We start from the raw sequence: 16,393 nt of genomic DNA on the forward strand, positions 1-16,393 counted from the left end.
TCAGAGCACTCCTGACATGGTTGTCAAGCCTCTGCTTAAAGACCTCCAAAGAAGGAGACTCCACCACACTCCTTGGCAGCAAATTCCACTGTCAGGAAGTTCTTCCTAGTGTTTAGGTGGAATCTTCTTTCTTGTAGACTTCTGCACCCTCAATTGTTTGAGGGTGCAGAAGTCTTTGGATGGCTGAGTGGAACTGGAAGGTCACAGGCAAGCATATGCTGGGATAGAAGATCAGGGCCCATCTGGTCCAGTATAACCTGCTGTCAGTGCCCAATCAGATTCTTACTGGAAGCACACAAGCAGACATGAGCACTATAGTGCTGCTTCTGTTAATGGAGGAAATATTACTGGTGCACTTCCCTGTATTTGTTAAGGAACTCCCATAGAACATTTGGTTGTTCTCCACTTTGGCCACATTTAAGCACAAAAGGTAGAAACCTTCCTATCTGCCCAGGCCTTTGGGATGCAAGCAACATTTTTTTTTTTTACGAGTCTATAATTTTTACTCTCCACTACTGTTGCCTTGTTCTGTTTTCATATTCAGATACATTTTACTGTGCAGTGCTGCTTACCTGCCATATTGTATTATTATTATTAATAATAATAATTAAAAAAAATATTTATACCCCACTCTCCCTGACCAGAGCTGGGCTCAGGGTGGCCTACACCAGTAAAATTACAGTAAAAAAACATAATAGGGGAAAAAAGCCCAATTTAAAATACAGGTTAAAGTGCAGCCTCATTTTAATAGTGGCCCATAGAGCAAAACCATGGGGGGGGGGGAACGACATAAGGGTCAGACTGAGTCCAAATCAAAGGCCAGGCAGAACAGCTCTGTCTTGCAGGCCCTGCGGAAAGATGTCAAGTCCCGCAGGGCCCTAGTCTCTTGTGATAGAGTGTTCCACCAAGTCGGGGCCAGTCCTGAAAAGGCCCTGGCCCTAGTTGAGACCAATCTAAGCGACCTTGCGACTTGGGACCTCCAAAATGTTGTCATTTGTGGACCTTAATGTCCTTCGCGGGGCATACCAGGAGAGGCGGTCCTGTAGGTAGCAGCTCCACACCCATTCTGAGGAAGAATGGGGTAAAACTGCAAGGAAAGAAATACTTCCTAGAAGACCACACGGGTTTACCACCTTTAGTCTGAAGTTGTTAGGAATGGCTTTAGATCTGCAGCCTAGTAAAACAGCACAGAGACCTTGTATGTGTTTGTTTTTAAGGTGTGAGAGAGGGTCTCAAGGTGGTCTAATATCAAATTAAAAATTAAATATAGGATCCCAGCTGTGCTGAAAATATATAATTCCATGAATCATAGAATTGTAGAGTATTACAGAACTGTAGAAGGAGCAATCGCTGTGCAGGGATCGGCGTCTCTGCTTTCTGTTTCAAGCCTAGTTCTCAGCTAGGCTGTTCTCATGGCACAGCAAGTAGATGCTGTAGGTACGTTTGCTGGGTTCTAGAACTCAGCTTTACCAACTGACTACAACAGCAGTCATTTTTTGTCTGATCATCATTGAGAGGCCTCGGCACTTCCATGAAGTCAATCTAAGGGGAACTCTGGCTTCCCTTATTTCAGGCTCCCTGGTACAGAGAAAATCACCTGTAGTGTGTTCTGAGAGAGCTCTTTGTGTCAAACGGAAAAGGGAAGGAAGTTCTGGATTTGTGAAAGAATGATTGTGCCAGCAGTGCAGATCTACCAGTCTGCTCTGACTAAAAAGCATTGCATGTGGAATGAGAATGCCAGGGGTGCCTGGCATTAACTCCTGTCTGATACAAGCACCCTAAATTCCAGCATTTCTTCATATATTTATTGCCTATAGCTTTTCTAAACGCAAGGCTCATTGATCCACTTTGCTGGAATCGTTTTCTCAGTATGTCACAACAATGAAATAACACTGAGGTACCAGAATCATTTTAAAATGCTTCTTTTTATTTCCATGGTTGCACATTGGGTAATTAAATAATATTTCAACCAACTCATAAATGAGTATTTAAATCAGGCTCCTAAGTAATTACAGTACATGGAATAAGAGAAGGGGTTTATTTAACTGTTAGCAAAGGATGCAGTGTAAATGTCACCATTGATCATTTTGTATGGGCAAATTAAGGTATTTTGGTGAAGTGCTCTTATAGAAAATACAGAGATGTCCCAAGACACTTGAAATTATGTCTTGGCTTCAGTACTTGCTGACTATATTGGCCCATTTCATGGTTGCTTCAAATGAGTATTAAAAACAACAACAAACCAATGTAAGGTCGATTTACCATCGTTAGACATTCTTTTCCAAAATATAAATGAAGTTTTGGCAAATAATATTTATACAGAAAAATAGGTTTAGATCTTTCCAGATTCAATGTATTCTACAAAACTACTCTAAAATAAATAAAAAATTATGTTCTTATATACGGTACTTTTTTTTTTAAAACGCTAGTTCTTTCTTTACTATGAGTACAGATTAAAAGCAGGAGGCACCGAGACTAAACAAAGTGCAGTTGAGAATGGGCAGAAGGAAACCAGGCTTGGGTATCATGTCACATTACATCTCAGCTTAAAACAAGCTGTGGTTTAATGTGCGATAGTGGGCGCTCCTCTTCCACTCCTACCACATTGTGGATCAAACAATGAGTCGGCCTTGTTGTGTTGTCTGAACCTGGGCTCATTGTCATTGCTCTCCAAACCAGCCAAGATCTGTTTTTAGCTTAACACTAGTGGTGTGTTGGGGGAGAAATGAACCACAAACCTGGGTTTGAATGACAAGACAAGGCAGATTCTGGCCTATTTTGTCCACAGGGTGGCAGCAGTGGAAAAGCAGCACTGAAAACCTTCTTAGCAGCATGTGCTTGCAAACACACCATAATTTGCTTTAAACTATGGTTTAATGCATGGGTAGGCAAACTAAGGCCTGGGGGCCAGATCCGGCCCAATCGCCTTCTAAATCCAGCTCGTAGATGGTTCAGGAATCGGCGTGTTTTTACATGAGTAGAATGTGTTCTTTTATTTAAAATGCATCTCTGGGTTATTTGTGGGCATAGGAATTCATTCACATACACACCCCAATATAGTCTGGCCCCCCACAAGGTCTGAGGGACAGTGGACCAGCCTCCTGCTGAAAAAGTTTGCTGACTCCTGGTTTAATGTGATGTACTGACTGGACCAGTGATTTTGCTGTCCTAGAGACAGGTATATCTGAATGAATTTGCGTGACTTCTGCTCTCCTAGGTAGCCCTTGCTGAAAAGGACAGGGTTAGACCTCATTTGCAGGTGAAAATGAGAAGTTCTTGTTGCTAGTTCTGCTGATGGGACGCATTCTGGTAGAAATGGGAAACAGGATTAGGCTTGTGTTGAGGGCTGAAGGTGGAAGCCAAAACAGTAAAATGAGGCAAGTAACAAACAGTGGGACAAAGTCCTTTGCTTAGATGCCAAATGGCTGAAAGCAAGCATTAAAATGCATATCGCTTTAAGGGTTAGAACATCAGGATGAGGCTGGAATGAACACTATATGAAGACCAGCTGGGTGGCTGGAGCAGAGATAAAGGAGGAATCGGTTCTGGAGTGCAGGGCCGGCCCAAGACTTTTTGGCAGCTGAGGCCAGCCACAAAACGGCGCCCTGCCCGCCCATCAGGGAAGAAGGGCTGTGTGAAGTTCTACATTGGGAGCAAGGAGAGGAATAGCTCGGGAGAGCATGAGACTCTTAATCACGGTTGTGTGTTTGAGCCCCACGATGGGCAAAAGATTCCTGAATTGCTCGGGGTTGGACTAGATGACCCTTGTGGTCCTTCCAACTCTACAATTCTACATCGGGAGTAAGGGGTGAGGGAGTGAATATCTATATTGGGAATGGGGGGCGGGGAAGGGGCATGCGTGGAATCACATGGGGTTGGTTCAGAGCCCAAAACACCCCCTGCCATTTCATCCCTAGGGATGGGAGACTAGCAGAGCCTTCTACTCGATGAGATGACTTCTACAGTGGCACTGGAGGCGGGAGCTGCTCAGGAGGGGTAGATCCTGCCTCCAAAGCATATGTAGCAGCAGAGGCTGGCAACAAATTCCGTGGAGGCTGGATCTTGCCTCGCCTCGCCTCGGGGCTGGGACAGCCCTGGCTGGCACAATATGTAAGGAGCAGGATTTTTAAAAGTTGCAAGCGAGAACGTGCCAGGGGCGAATGGATTAATATATGTTGTTAATAATAAAATTGTAAATTACTTCAGAGCCAGAGGCTGTTGAAGCAGTGTAGACCAAAGCAAAATGGGGTGATGCAACAGACTCGGGGAAACAATGCAGGTTGGGAGCTTAGTCAGGGCTCCTGGAGGGCATTGGGAGAATGGTTTGTGTGGGTCTCCTCCTAGCTGCCGCTGGTTTCTCTGCCTGTGCAACCTCTGTGACTCATGCTCTTAAAACTGTGATTCTCAAACCACTTAGTCCAGCCTAGCCCCATTGAGACAACACAGCTATTTTGGAGCCAGTGGATTGTGGTTTGACATAAATATTTTTCGAAATGTAGAAACAGAACAAACTTATATGTCAATACAGTGGAACTCTCTTTTTAAAAAAATAGGATCTCTCTTTTTCTCTTGGTTCAGGAGGAAATAAAGATAATGACGTTTGATCATTAATGAATAGAACATAACATTGCAGTGATTCTAAGAAAATAATTGTTTAAACATAATGTCCGATAAAACATTCTTTCTACAGTTTAAATATTTAAACAACATACATAAATTGCCATTTAGTATTGTCCAATAAACTATCAAATGTTTAAATGCAACTTTTTTAAAAAAAAGAACCCAAACTACAGATGTAGGTAAACGGCCATATTCTCAACCTAGGTTAAACATCTGAGAAAATTTACAAGTAAAGATAAAAGAAATACATATTCCTCACAAATTAAAACTAATGCAAGATTACAAACACTATGTTTACCATCAGATTTTGGGTTCTTTGTCTCCCCCCCCCCCTTCTTTTAGGTGATCGAAGCTATTGTTTGAATATAAACAGATATTAGACATTTGAAAAGCAAGATTAACACTGAAAAATAATTTCATTAACAAAAAAATCAATTAGTGCTTCTGGTCTTTCTGAGTAGGCAGTGCCGCCAGAGCTAAGTAGCTTGGAATCAATCTGAAAAGTCTAAGTTAAAATACTGCAATCATTTATAATGTTCACATGGAAAAAAACAGATGTTTCAAACAATTATATATATTTCCATAGAACAGCTCCTTTTTTGTTTTATAAACAATAATTTAAAAACTATGTACTTGTCTGATATATGTGCAACATATAAAATGTGAAATGTGACATATTTGGTACAACAGTGTAGGAAACAAATCTTAAAAACAAACCTCCTACATTAATCAAATGTATATAATTACCTTGTAAATCAACACAGTTTTTAAAAAAGTAAACATTAAAATCTGTTTTGTCCATATATATGTATGTGTATATATAATATGTATATAGCTGTATTAAAGATATCTTCATAGTTCTGTGACATAAAATAAGCTTTTAAAGAAAAAAAGGTTAAAAGAACTAGTTTCTTTCTCTGTGCTGTAATCCGGTTACAACTTCTTAAACCTGATTTTAAAAATACGGCAACAGTAACAATGGATTAAACTGAAGCACTCTCTACATTTTGTTCAGTATTCTCCTAGTCATCTAGATTAAAGTCACTTATTAGTTTTTTCAATGACTCAGTTTCAATTATTCTGTTTTGAGTTAAATTAGAATATCTTGCTATCTTTTCACCTATAGACCCATTTCTTTAATTGGGAAGAAGTTATTTCATAACAAGTTCTTATTTTTGGTAACCTGATTGCAAATCTGAAAGCTTAATCACTTGGTGTAAATTCAATTATAGACATCAGTGTCACATAGTTTCAAGTCTGATGTGGCAAAATTTAGGCACTTTTGCAAAGGCTTTATTTTAAAAAATATCCTCTCTCTTTGTAAAATAACATAGTCAAGACTTTGTTTGGGGTATGGAAACCATACTGTGCAAAGGTTTAATTTAGTTCTAGAATGCCACGATTCCAGTACAGCTTCTCCGCACCTGCCCAAAATCAGCTCGTGTGCATCTCCGCAATTTGTGCTTTGCCTTGGAGCTTTTAACGGGTGATGTTCAGGGATGCAGGGTTCTGCTTTTAACATCACCTCCTTTGCCTTGGCATCAACTGCCCTAGTAGAGAAGTGAGCTTTTTAAGAGAGTACAAAGTGGTCAAAGGGTTAAAAGTTAAGTCTGCAGTTGGTGAAGATTGGCCAAGATCCAAAGGGTGACTGGGGTGGGCACCCGAGGGCTTGCACGTGCTTTGATCCCCACCGCTTCCTTTGAGCAGGAGAACTCCCTTTGCCGTCTCACCTACCTACAGCTTTGGGAACTCTCCACAATTTCCGAAGCAGTTTGCCCTGCGAAGTGACCGGGGCCCACGTGGAGCTAGTTAGGTGGTTCTCTGGACCTTGGGCTTAGTGGCCAATGTAAATCATTTATTGCTAACATTGAAAGATTCATAAAGTTGTGAACCCTACAATAATATATGAATAGGACTACTTACATTAGCTATAATCATGGCGGTAAGACGATATTTCTAAGAAGTAAACGGTGCTGTATAAAACCTTGAAAAGTAAAATGTTACCCTTTTTTTTTTAAGTCTTGAACCATCACAGCTGGCATCAGATAGTTAACTAGATTAGTTTGGAATATACTAAGCATACCATATTTAATATTCATTTTATGATATAGCAGCACTAGCTCTTTAGTGTTTTTTTGTGATTTGTCCAGACGAACAACTCTTTACTCAGCATGCAGTTTGTGGCAATTCTATTGAAGAGACAGGGTAGTATGTACAGTAACAATGCTTTGCTGTCCTCATCGAGGCCTCTTGACATTCCATCCCATTCCTGTTGGCTATTTCAGGATTATCTGTTAGAAGAAAAGAAAAAACAGCAACAACATTGTTGGGTGTGCTATTCAAATCTGATGAAGCGACTATTCTCCCCCCACTTTTGCTTTTATGTTGAATGAAAGCACACAGACGATGCGCCTAATGTTCTTATGGACTAAACTTGCATAGTATGCGAGCCTTTTAAGAATAACGGTGCTCATTTGTTACAATGGTGTGTGCTCCCAATTATTTCCTGGACATGAAATACAGTTGTACCTTGGATCCCGAATGCCTTGCGAGTCAAATGTTTTGGCTCCCGAACACTGCTAATCCGGAAATGAGTGTTCCGGTTTGTGAACGTTCTTTGGAACCTGAACATCTGACGCAACTTCCGGTTGGCTGCAGGAGCTTCCTGAAGCGAATCGGAAGCCGTGCTTTGGTTTCCGAACGTTTTGGAAGTCGAACGGACTTCCAGAATGGATTCCGTTTGACTTCCGAGGTACCACTGTATTAGGAAACTCACCACTGTGCCCCCAGCTGTGCCCTGTGCCTTTGCCCTCTGTCTTGACAGATGTTGCTGAGAGCTGGGAACACTCCGGCTGCCATCTCTGAATGGCGCCACCCCAGCACCACGCTCAGCTGGGGGTCTCCTGTGCCACACCATTATTTCTTCCACAGGCACCTTCCCCTATGCTGTTGCCTTTAGAACCAGAGACTAACCAGGAAAGGGAGATGTATCCAGGAATATTTGCCCAAGATGTCACCTAGGACGCAGCTATACAGCTGCAAATAAAACGTTGTAAGAGTGTTTTAAGTGCAATATACAATGTGACACTAGATGGTGATGGTGAGCCTTATGGAAAATTCAATGTACAGTGGAACCTCGGTTGTCGAATGCAATCTGTTCCAGAAGACCGTTCGGCTTCCGAAATGTTTGACAACTGAGGCGCAATGGGTGATTATCAAAGTGAATGGAGAAAGTTGAGAAATGCACCTTGGAAGCCGTTCGACTTCCAAGGCGCGTTCAAAAACGGAAGCATTTGCTTCTGGGTTGACGGCGTTCGGGTTCTGAAACATTCAGCTTCCGAGATGCTCAAAAACCAGGGTTCCACTGTATTTTTTTTTAAAAGCTAACCCCCCCCCCAACCATTTTCAGAACTTTTTTTAAATGTGTGTGTGGATTCTACCCTAGCCTGCTTAGTAGTAGTAAGAAACGAGAAAACCACAAATACTGAAAAGTAGTCTCTAATTAGGGAATGTACTTCATGCTTGTGAACAGACGCTCTCAGGCTGAATAAAAGGGAAAACGCCTCCAGGTAATTGGGCAAGGAAGAATTGGTGGCTTTTTTCTTTCAGGGTCACAAATTATTAATTTAAGCACCGTAAGGCTAATGAAATGGGCTAGTAATTTTTGTGGACTTATTTACAAGGCTGATTTATTATTAAAACTCAACTGCTTGAAGCCGGAGCTGCTTGCCTGGTGGGGTGGAGCTGCAGCAATAGCCTTCAGGCAACAGTGTTGCTACCATTCAGCAATCCCTAATGGGCATCTCAGCAGGAACGCTGCATTGGCTCTGCCAGTGCACCCACGCAGCTGCCCTTCTTGGAAATTAGAAAAGATGCCGCTGCCAGGAGACTCTTGCCGCAGCTCTGACCTACCAAGTGAGCTACTTGAAAATAAATTTCTCTTGGTAGATCCTTGAGGCCTCAACTCCCAAATTCTAGCACAGCCTCCCACTGGTGCAGAAGTTACATTCGGGGCCTCCGCATGTGTCAGTGAAATGCACGTTGAGTGGGGAACACCCTGAAGAGTCCTAGCGGCTTGCAAGGAGACACTACCTGGAACCTGAAGAGGATATCCTCTTTGAGCTCCGGGGAGGGCCTCCTTGCAGGCCCGAGGGGGAGCGGGGCTTTGTTGAGGCTGCTCAGCCACCCTGCCTAGCAGCTGACATGTGGGGTAGCGCAGCAGCCGCTTCCCCGCACATCAGATGAGCACAGTGGCGTAGCGTGGGTTGTCAGCACCCGGGGCAAGGCAAGTAATTTGCGCCCCCTAACCCATGGATTTGCGCCCCCTAACCCTAACCCCCAGATGTTGTGCCCGGTGCGGCCGGCCCCCCCTGCACCCCCCATGCTATGCCACTGGATGAGCATCTCAACAAAGTCCCACTGACCCTCCAGCTCACGAGCAGACCCTCCCAGGGGACCAAAGAGGACGTCTTCTCTCTGGGGAGGGTTTTCATGTGAACCAAGAGGATTCTCCAGGGTGCTCCCCACGTCCCGGCACCAGATGTGTGCATGGTCATGTGCAAGTGGGGAGTTGGCCGTACAGAGTTTTCCAGTTAAAGTAGAAGATGTAAAATTTATATGCATGTGCACACCATAATTTAGCATGAGATGAACAAGTTGCAGTGAGCTTCGCTTCTGCTTCCGCTTTTGATTAACCACAGCTTGCCGTGTAGTTTGGACCTAAAATTATAGTAAGCATTAACTATGGTTTGTTTGAACAAGCCAGCGTCAGTTGACTATGGTTTGAAGGTAAATATTATCATAGTTAATATTAAACCACTTTGTCAGTCAGAATGACACAATTAGGATTAAGGAAAAGTGACAACTGCCAAATTACTTCTCCCTGATTCAACAGCATCTGGGGACCCAATGTTGAAGAAAACTGCTATGGGAAATTAAACCACTATGAAGATCTAACTGGGGACACTTTAGGATGTTCCTGGTTGATTTTTAAAGTTCAATGTACAGTCGTAGCTTGGAAGTCGAACGGAATCCGTTCCGGATGTCCATTCGACTGCCAAAACGTCCGAAAACCAAAGTGTGGCTTCTGATTGGCTGCAGGAAGCTCCTGCAGCCAATCGGAAGCCCCATCGGACGTTCAGCTTCCAAAAGAACGTTCGAAAACCGGAACACTTGCTTCCAGGGTTTGATCGTTCAGGAGCCAAAACGTTTAGAGTACTAGGCTGTTAAAAAACCAAGGTATGACTGTATAAGGTTTGAATCCTATATCATCACCTGAGGACCATGAACACCAGCATGGAGCCTACAGTTCCAAAATATGCAGCTGCTACATTTTTCTACATAACTTTCAGAACATATTTCTGATAAAAGGTGGCATATTTATCAGAATAGTGGGTGTACTTCATGTTCTCAGGGCAAATGGATATATTCTGTATGATATACATGAACTATTAACTACAGTGAAATATTACCTCTGCCCTACAGTCTAAAACTAAAATGCTAAAATACATTACTAAAAACTAGTACAAAAAGCTAAAATACTTTAGCCATTAGGAGGCTTATTTCAGCCACATAAAGAATCAACTCCTTTATCAATAAATAGTTGCTGGAGCCAGATATGAGAATATAAAAGACTAGTGAGAGACCAAGCTTAAACCACAGGATGGACGATTCATAAAATAAGCTAATAATAATTTCAAGTTATTTTATCCAGCTTCCTGCAGATAGCTCTACAGAGTTTCATTTATTTATGGGAAACATATTTTTCAATCACAACACTATTCTAATAATATTAGAGTGAGAGTACAAGAATCTGAGGCCTTACACTAATCCACAGATGTTCCCTGCCATAGTTTCCTCCTTGCTGTAGCTGCTTCTATCATTTATTTATTCAAATATTATTTATTTTTAATTCTGTTTTTAAGACCAAGAAACCGGCTTCCAGAGCAGCTCACAAATCACTAAAAATTGACAGTCCCTGTCAGCAGCCTTACAATCTAAACAGACATGACGCAAAGGGGAAATGGATTGGGGGGAGGAAAAAATGAACTTGAGTTCAAGTTCATGGTTAAAAGTTGCTCTAATGACTAGCTGGGAATGGAGCAGGGCAGGAAATGGGGCAACCCCCCCCCACAACTCTTCCTTTCCTCTGCTGCAACTAGGGGGGCAATTTAATCACAGGAAAAGCTGCTATGAAGCCAGATCCAAACCCCATTCAGCAGTGGGGCTGCTGCTGGAAGAGGGAAAACAGGCCTTAAAAATAATCTTCTCTGCTGAGTTGCCCAGTCCTGTGGCCAAGAGGAACAGGCCAAGTGCCATGCCCCTGGAACACCCATTTTGGGGAATTTGTAGCAGCCTTGGCTCAGCCCTGAAAGAGCCAGGATGACCACATTACACTGGCTGAGCTGGGCTTGGGGACTTAGCTCTGACTGCGTGGGGCGTCAACCAGCCAAGCCAGAGATCCACTGCATCCTAAGCTGCTCACCCCAGCAGATCTTGCCATGGGATTGCATCCTTCCACTGCTGTTATGTTATTTATGCCCCATACCTTTATTTATAACAAATACCTTTGGGGTTTGGCCGTGGTACAAGAAGGGTGAGGTGCCGCTGTACTCTTCTGAATACTGCAGCACAAGCAGCTCACAACTGAATGCAAGAAAAATGACGACCTGCTAATCTCATTTAAATCAATATTGTGAGATAATGTGGCATTAGTGACAAAGCTGAAAGGAATGTGCAAAGATGTTTTATGAGTAACAAGTAAAGAAACACAGTTAAATTAATCAAATGATGGGGGATTAGAAGATAAGCGGACAGCAGTGGGAATGGTTAATTTAAAAGAAATTAAGAAATATTAAAAGTAGTCAAAATGGAGGAAGAATTTGCTGAAACTAAACTGGAAATTTGAATACAGAAAAGGGAGATGTGAGGAAGTCAGGAAAGTAAGCTATGTGAAATTAAGAGTTGAACTTATATATTTTTGTTTGGTTTTTGTGTTTTTTATCGTTTATTGTTTGTTGTTGTGTTGTTTTGTCTTGTTTGTTATTATAAAATCTGTTGAAACCTTAATATTTTTTTTTAAATAAATAAATAAATCAAAGGGCCAAAATAAAAAAAAATTGGTGCATTCGGGGTCATTCCAGGACAGAGATACTCTTTCCAAAGCTGTATCTGCCCCAGTGAGATCTATTTTGGGACTGCACACCATATTCTCTAATTCTTGGTCTACTTGAACGAACGAGACTCTCCAAATACATATATTTGCGTATTTTTTAAATATGATCAATGAAAAACTGGCATGTCCTTTGGGAATGACAATCTAGGCACCTCTTTCACAATCAACAGTTCACCTCGACCTGAGGTTACCTGCCCAAGGATCAAAGTGCATTACCTTAAGGGTTCATTTGCAAGAGATTTTGAAATTTCAAACAGTGTCACAACCTACTTTTCAGTGCCAGAGAATTTTTGCCTCTGGGAGAAGTACCTGAATGCTATACCACAGTACAGGCATGCAAAACCCTTTTGGCTGCACAGGCCAGATCCTTAACAGGCCAAATTTGAAAGGGTTGAAATCCTGCTCGGGAAGGGGTTTGCATCGGAACCGCAGCTAAAAGGAAGGGGAAAACCCAAATTTATAGCAAGGGGTTTCGTCCGGCTTAGCACTGGGTTTGGCCTCCCAGCCTGCAAGCACAGGCAGGCATCGAAACAAGTCGGTCAGATCACTCAGGCTGTGCTTCTATTTTACTAGAACCTCAAGTCCCGCCAGTCAGAATTAGGTGCAACACAGCGACTTGTCCCTGTGCATGTGAAACACACAGGGTGGCAGTCAATGCTAGTCCCACTCACAGCTGACTCACTGAATTTAAGGGGCATGGCTAGCATAGCTTTATTAATTGCAGTGGGTTTACTCTCAGTTGGACTTTGTTGAATACAACCCATACACGTTCCCTTGAGGCAAAGGGTGTCCCTGAACATGTGTTTAGCCAAGAAATTTGTTTTCAGGACTGGAACTGGGCTCATAGTCATAGTTCTCGTGGTTCCCCCTACATTTTATTCATTTCAGCAGCGTACCTAAGGAAAGAAATAAAGTGCACGTCTGTTGCTATAGTTAAACAAGCAGAACACTTTCTTGATCTACTGCAAATCTTGCAAAGATCTACCACTAGAGATCCTGATCTATAAAGAATGTGTCTGTTCCCCCTGCTGCTACAGTGTGTGGGTTTCCATGATTAAAAAAACACACAACTGAAATATGGTGGCTGGCCGCGACTGGCGCAGTGGTCGCCTCAATCAGCTGAATACAATGAACAAGGCAGCTGGCTCTACTAATTTAAATCGACCGGAGGAACAAGATGGTATAACTTAAATCAACTTAAGAAAAGGTATAGTTTGAAATGGTAGCAAATTCTGGTTTGGAAGCATATGCTGATTTATTCATCTGGCTATTATTTTTGATTGAATAAATAGAAAATAGAAGTGACATCTCCCCATTATCATACCGCATAGCCAACTTCAATTTCTGTTTGCAAATGTCGATCTCACGATAAGGAAGCTGGCAGGTCCATTGCTCTGGCTCTCCCAATGCGCTTTAGATTCCACCTCTCGTCCAACTGTTTCCATCCCAAAAAGTTCTTATAAGAACTCTGAGACTTTAAGAGTAGGTTCCTGAGTATGCTTGGGTCCCCTTTCCCCCTCAGTTTCTTCTTCCATTGGTGCCATGCCTCTTAGATTAAGGCACAGACTGTCCTCCTTTTATTATTAACCTGTAAGCTGCTCTGGGAACATTTTTGGCAGAATAGCAGGGCAAAATAGGTAAAGTTAAAGGGACACCTGACCATTAGGTCCAGTTGTGACTGACTCTGGGGTTGCAGCGCTCATCTTGCTTTGTTGGCCGAGGGAGCCGGCGTACAGCTTCCAGGTCATGTGGCCAGCATGACTAAGCTGCTTCTGGCGAACCAGAGCAGCACACGGAAACACTGTTTACCTTCCTGCCGGAGCAGTACCTATTTATCTACTTGCACTATGATGTGCTTTTGAACTGCTAGGTTAGCAGGAGCAGGGACTGAGCAACGGAGCTCACCCCATCGCGGGGATTCGAACTGCCGGCCTTCTGATCGGCAAGTCCTAAGCTCTGTGCTTTAACCCACAGCGCCACCTGCCATCCCTAGAAGGGCAAAATACATTGCATTAAAAAGTAATAAATATGTATTTATGTATTTACTGGAGTTCTCAAGCCTGGCAACCCAATTTCCTTCTCACTTTCATAATTAGCACAAAAGGAGTGGGAATAGAGAACATAACTCATAACAGTACTCTCATTCCTTATCCCAAGCAACTGATATTCAGAGCCAATACTGAAGGTAGGGCGTAGTCATAATGACTAGAAGCCATTGATAGCCTTATCTTCTATGAATCTGTCCAATTCCCTTTTAAGGTGGACAAAGTTGGTGTCCCTCACTGCCTCTTGTTAGAACAAATCCCATAGTTCCAGCTATGCGCTGTATGCCTTTTATCTGTCCCGAATCCTCCGACATTCAGCTTCAGCGACTGACCCCAGTTCAAGTCCTATGAAAGAGAAAGTCCATCCACTTTCTCCACCCCACGAATAATTTCATATGCCTCTATGACGTTTCCACTCACATGCCTTTCCCCTAAACCGAAAAGCCCCAAATGCTATAAGCTTTCCTTATAGGGCAGCTGCTCCAGCCCATTGACCCCATTGCTTGCCCCTTTCTGAACTTTCCCCAGCTGAACAGAGTCTTCGAAGTACAAAATATATCTGTATATTGGCAGTTTTACATGCCGAAGGTCCCAGGTTCCATCCTTAGCAGAGTCTTTGCCCATGGAGGATGCTGTGCTGGCAAAGGAGAGCTGCTGGTGGTCACAACGGACAGGCCTGAGCTAAATGAGCCAGTGGGCTGAATAAGGCAGGATCATCTGCTGCTATTTCTCCCTCCACCAATGTAAGTGTTTTTAAGAAGTCTTGTGATGACAGTCCTGGTCCAGCTCAGAAATCCCTCTATAAATCAGTTTCATTTCCACCATCAGTTTCATTTTCAACATTAACCAGGAGAAAACGTCCAGGTTTTTAAAGCAACACATTGCTCCTCAAACATTTTCTGGAATGTAAAATATGATTTTTATTAAAGGTACTAAAACAGCTCGATCTGTTGAATTGAGAGGATACTGCATTCCAAAAAGTTAACGGTTTGAGGAAAGAATTATTTTGACTTCCTGATATACCCATCCGTCCCCATGTCCAACCAGAGTAATTCCTTCCCACCCTACATTTTGGAGCCATCAACATTCGGCTTCCTTCTGGTATAGTGCAATAAGTGAGCAAGTATCACCTGCGCAGAAGTGGTGTGAATGGAAGGAACAAAGTAGCACAAGGTACAGTGGTTGGCAAGAAGCTGCTCAGCTCATTGTTGCTACAGGTGGAATTGCCAAGTAGCTGACATGCTCAGATTTCAGGACTTGAAGACAGCATAGGATACGAAGAGCACGACTGTGTGTGTGGTTAGCTCTTCTACCTTCCACTTCAGATGATTCATGGCACTGACTACCAGCCTTACATTGCATCAAGACTATTGGTCCATCGGGTCAGTAGGGTCATTGGCAGCAGCTCTCCACTTGAGGGTTTTGGGCAGGAGTCTTCCAGCAGAAGCTGGGGATGCCAGGGACTGAACTTGGGACCTTCTGCTAAACATGTGCTACATTGTGGAGTTATTTCTGTTTCCCTAATATTTAACATTTGGCATAGCAACCAAAGAGTTCAGAGCCTTCACCTGCATTAACGCACTGTGATCCTTACGACAACCCTGTAAGGTAGGTCAGCAGTATTATCCCCCAAACTGCTGATAGGGGATTGATGGTCCTGATGAAAGTGCATGGTATTTATTGAGAGGTACCAATTGTTGCATGATCTTGCATCGACAAATAACAGAAATAAGAACGAATTTTGACCACGTGTGAAAGGTTTTTGATTAGTCCTGAGATTTACAACTCACTTTTTACTAATTTTCTAGACATTTATCATAATAGTGTGTGTGTGTGTGTGTGTGTGTGTGTGTTACTGTTATGGACTGCTAAAAGGACAGTCTTTGGGTAACAATGTGTTTTAAGGAGGATTTTTAGTCTCTAGTTTTAATGTACAGCAATTCACATACTTGCCCAGAGTGGCATACACTGTGAGCCTATACAGACAACAATTTTGCCACACATACTAGCACATTGGCTGCTGATGCAGTGGCGTAGCGTGGGGGGTGCAGGGGGGGCCGGCCGCACCGGGCACATCTGGGGGTTAGGGTTAGGGGGCGCAAATCCACAGGTTAGGGGCGCAAATTACTTGCCTTGCCCCGGGTGCTGACAACCCATGCTACGCCACTGTGCTGATGTGTGGCAGTGTTGATACAGATTGAAAGATACCATGGGCTACTCTACATAGACCCAGTGATGTTTAGATGCACGCATCCTGCTTTGCAGAGGGTGGCACTAGATTACCCTCAGGGTCCCTTCCAACTCTACAATTCTATATATAATTGTGATCTATTAAGTCTCGAGTTTTGGGATTTATTTATTTTTAATTACTTTTTTCTTAAGAGACTATATGAAGATGTCTTTTCAGAGTTCATATATTAAATGCTGAATAGGTCGCAGTCTACAAGTTGCAGAAAACCAAAATGGAAATTACGTTTAGTGGCTGAAAGGGCTGTGAATAGGATGCTAAACACTGATATTTGCAGGCAACAGAGCTTCCTTTTAATGAAATGGC

At 42.8% G+C, this 16,393-nt stretch overlaps 1 protein-coding gene across 12 annotated transcripts in view; it reads right to left on the bottom strand.

Moving 5' to 3' along the window:
* Positions 1-1,906: 1,906 nt before the first annotated feature.
* The window catches only part of MBNL2 (muscleblind like splicing regulator 2), a 78,316-nt gene continuing 63,829 nt past the window's right edge, over positions 1,907-16,393 (bottom strand). For all 12 annotated transcript variants that reach the window (XM_081907333.1, XM_081907332.1, XM_081907331.1 and 9 more), the window contains one exon: positions 1,907-6,911. In XM_081907333.1, the coding sequence (XP_081763459.1) occupies positions 6,897-6,911 (15 nt within the window). In that variant the 3' untranslated portion in view covers positions 1,907-6,896. The remainder of the gene's footprint in view (positions 6,912-16,393) is intronic.

The sequence above is a fragment of the Podarcis melisellensis genome (assembly GCF_964234715.1).
Source record: "Podarcis melisellensis genome assembly, chromosome: 4".
Classification (NCBI taxonomy): domain Eukaryota; kingdom Metazoa; phylum Chordata; class Lepidosauria; order Squamata; family Lacertidae; genus Podarcis; species Podarcis melisellensis.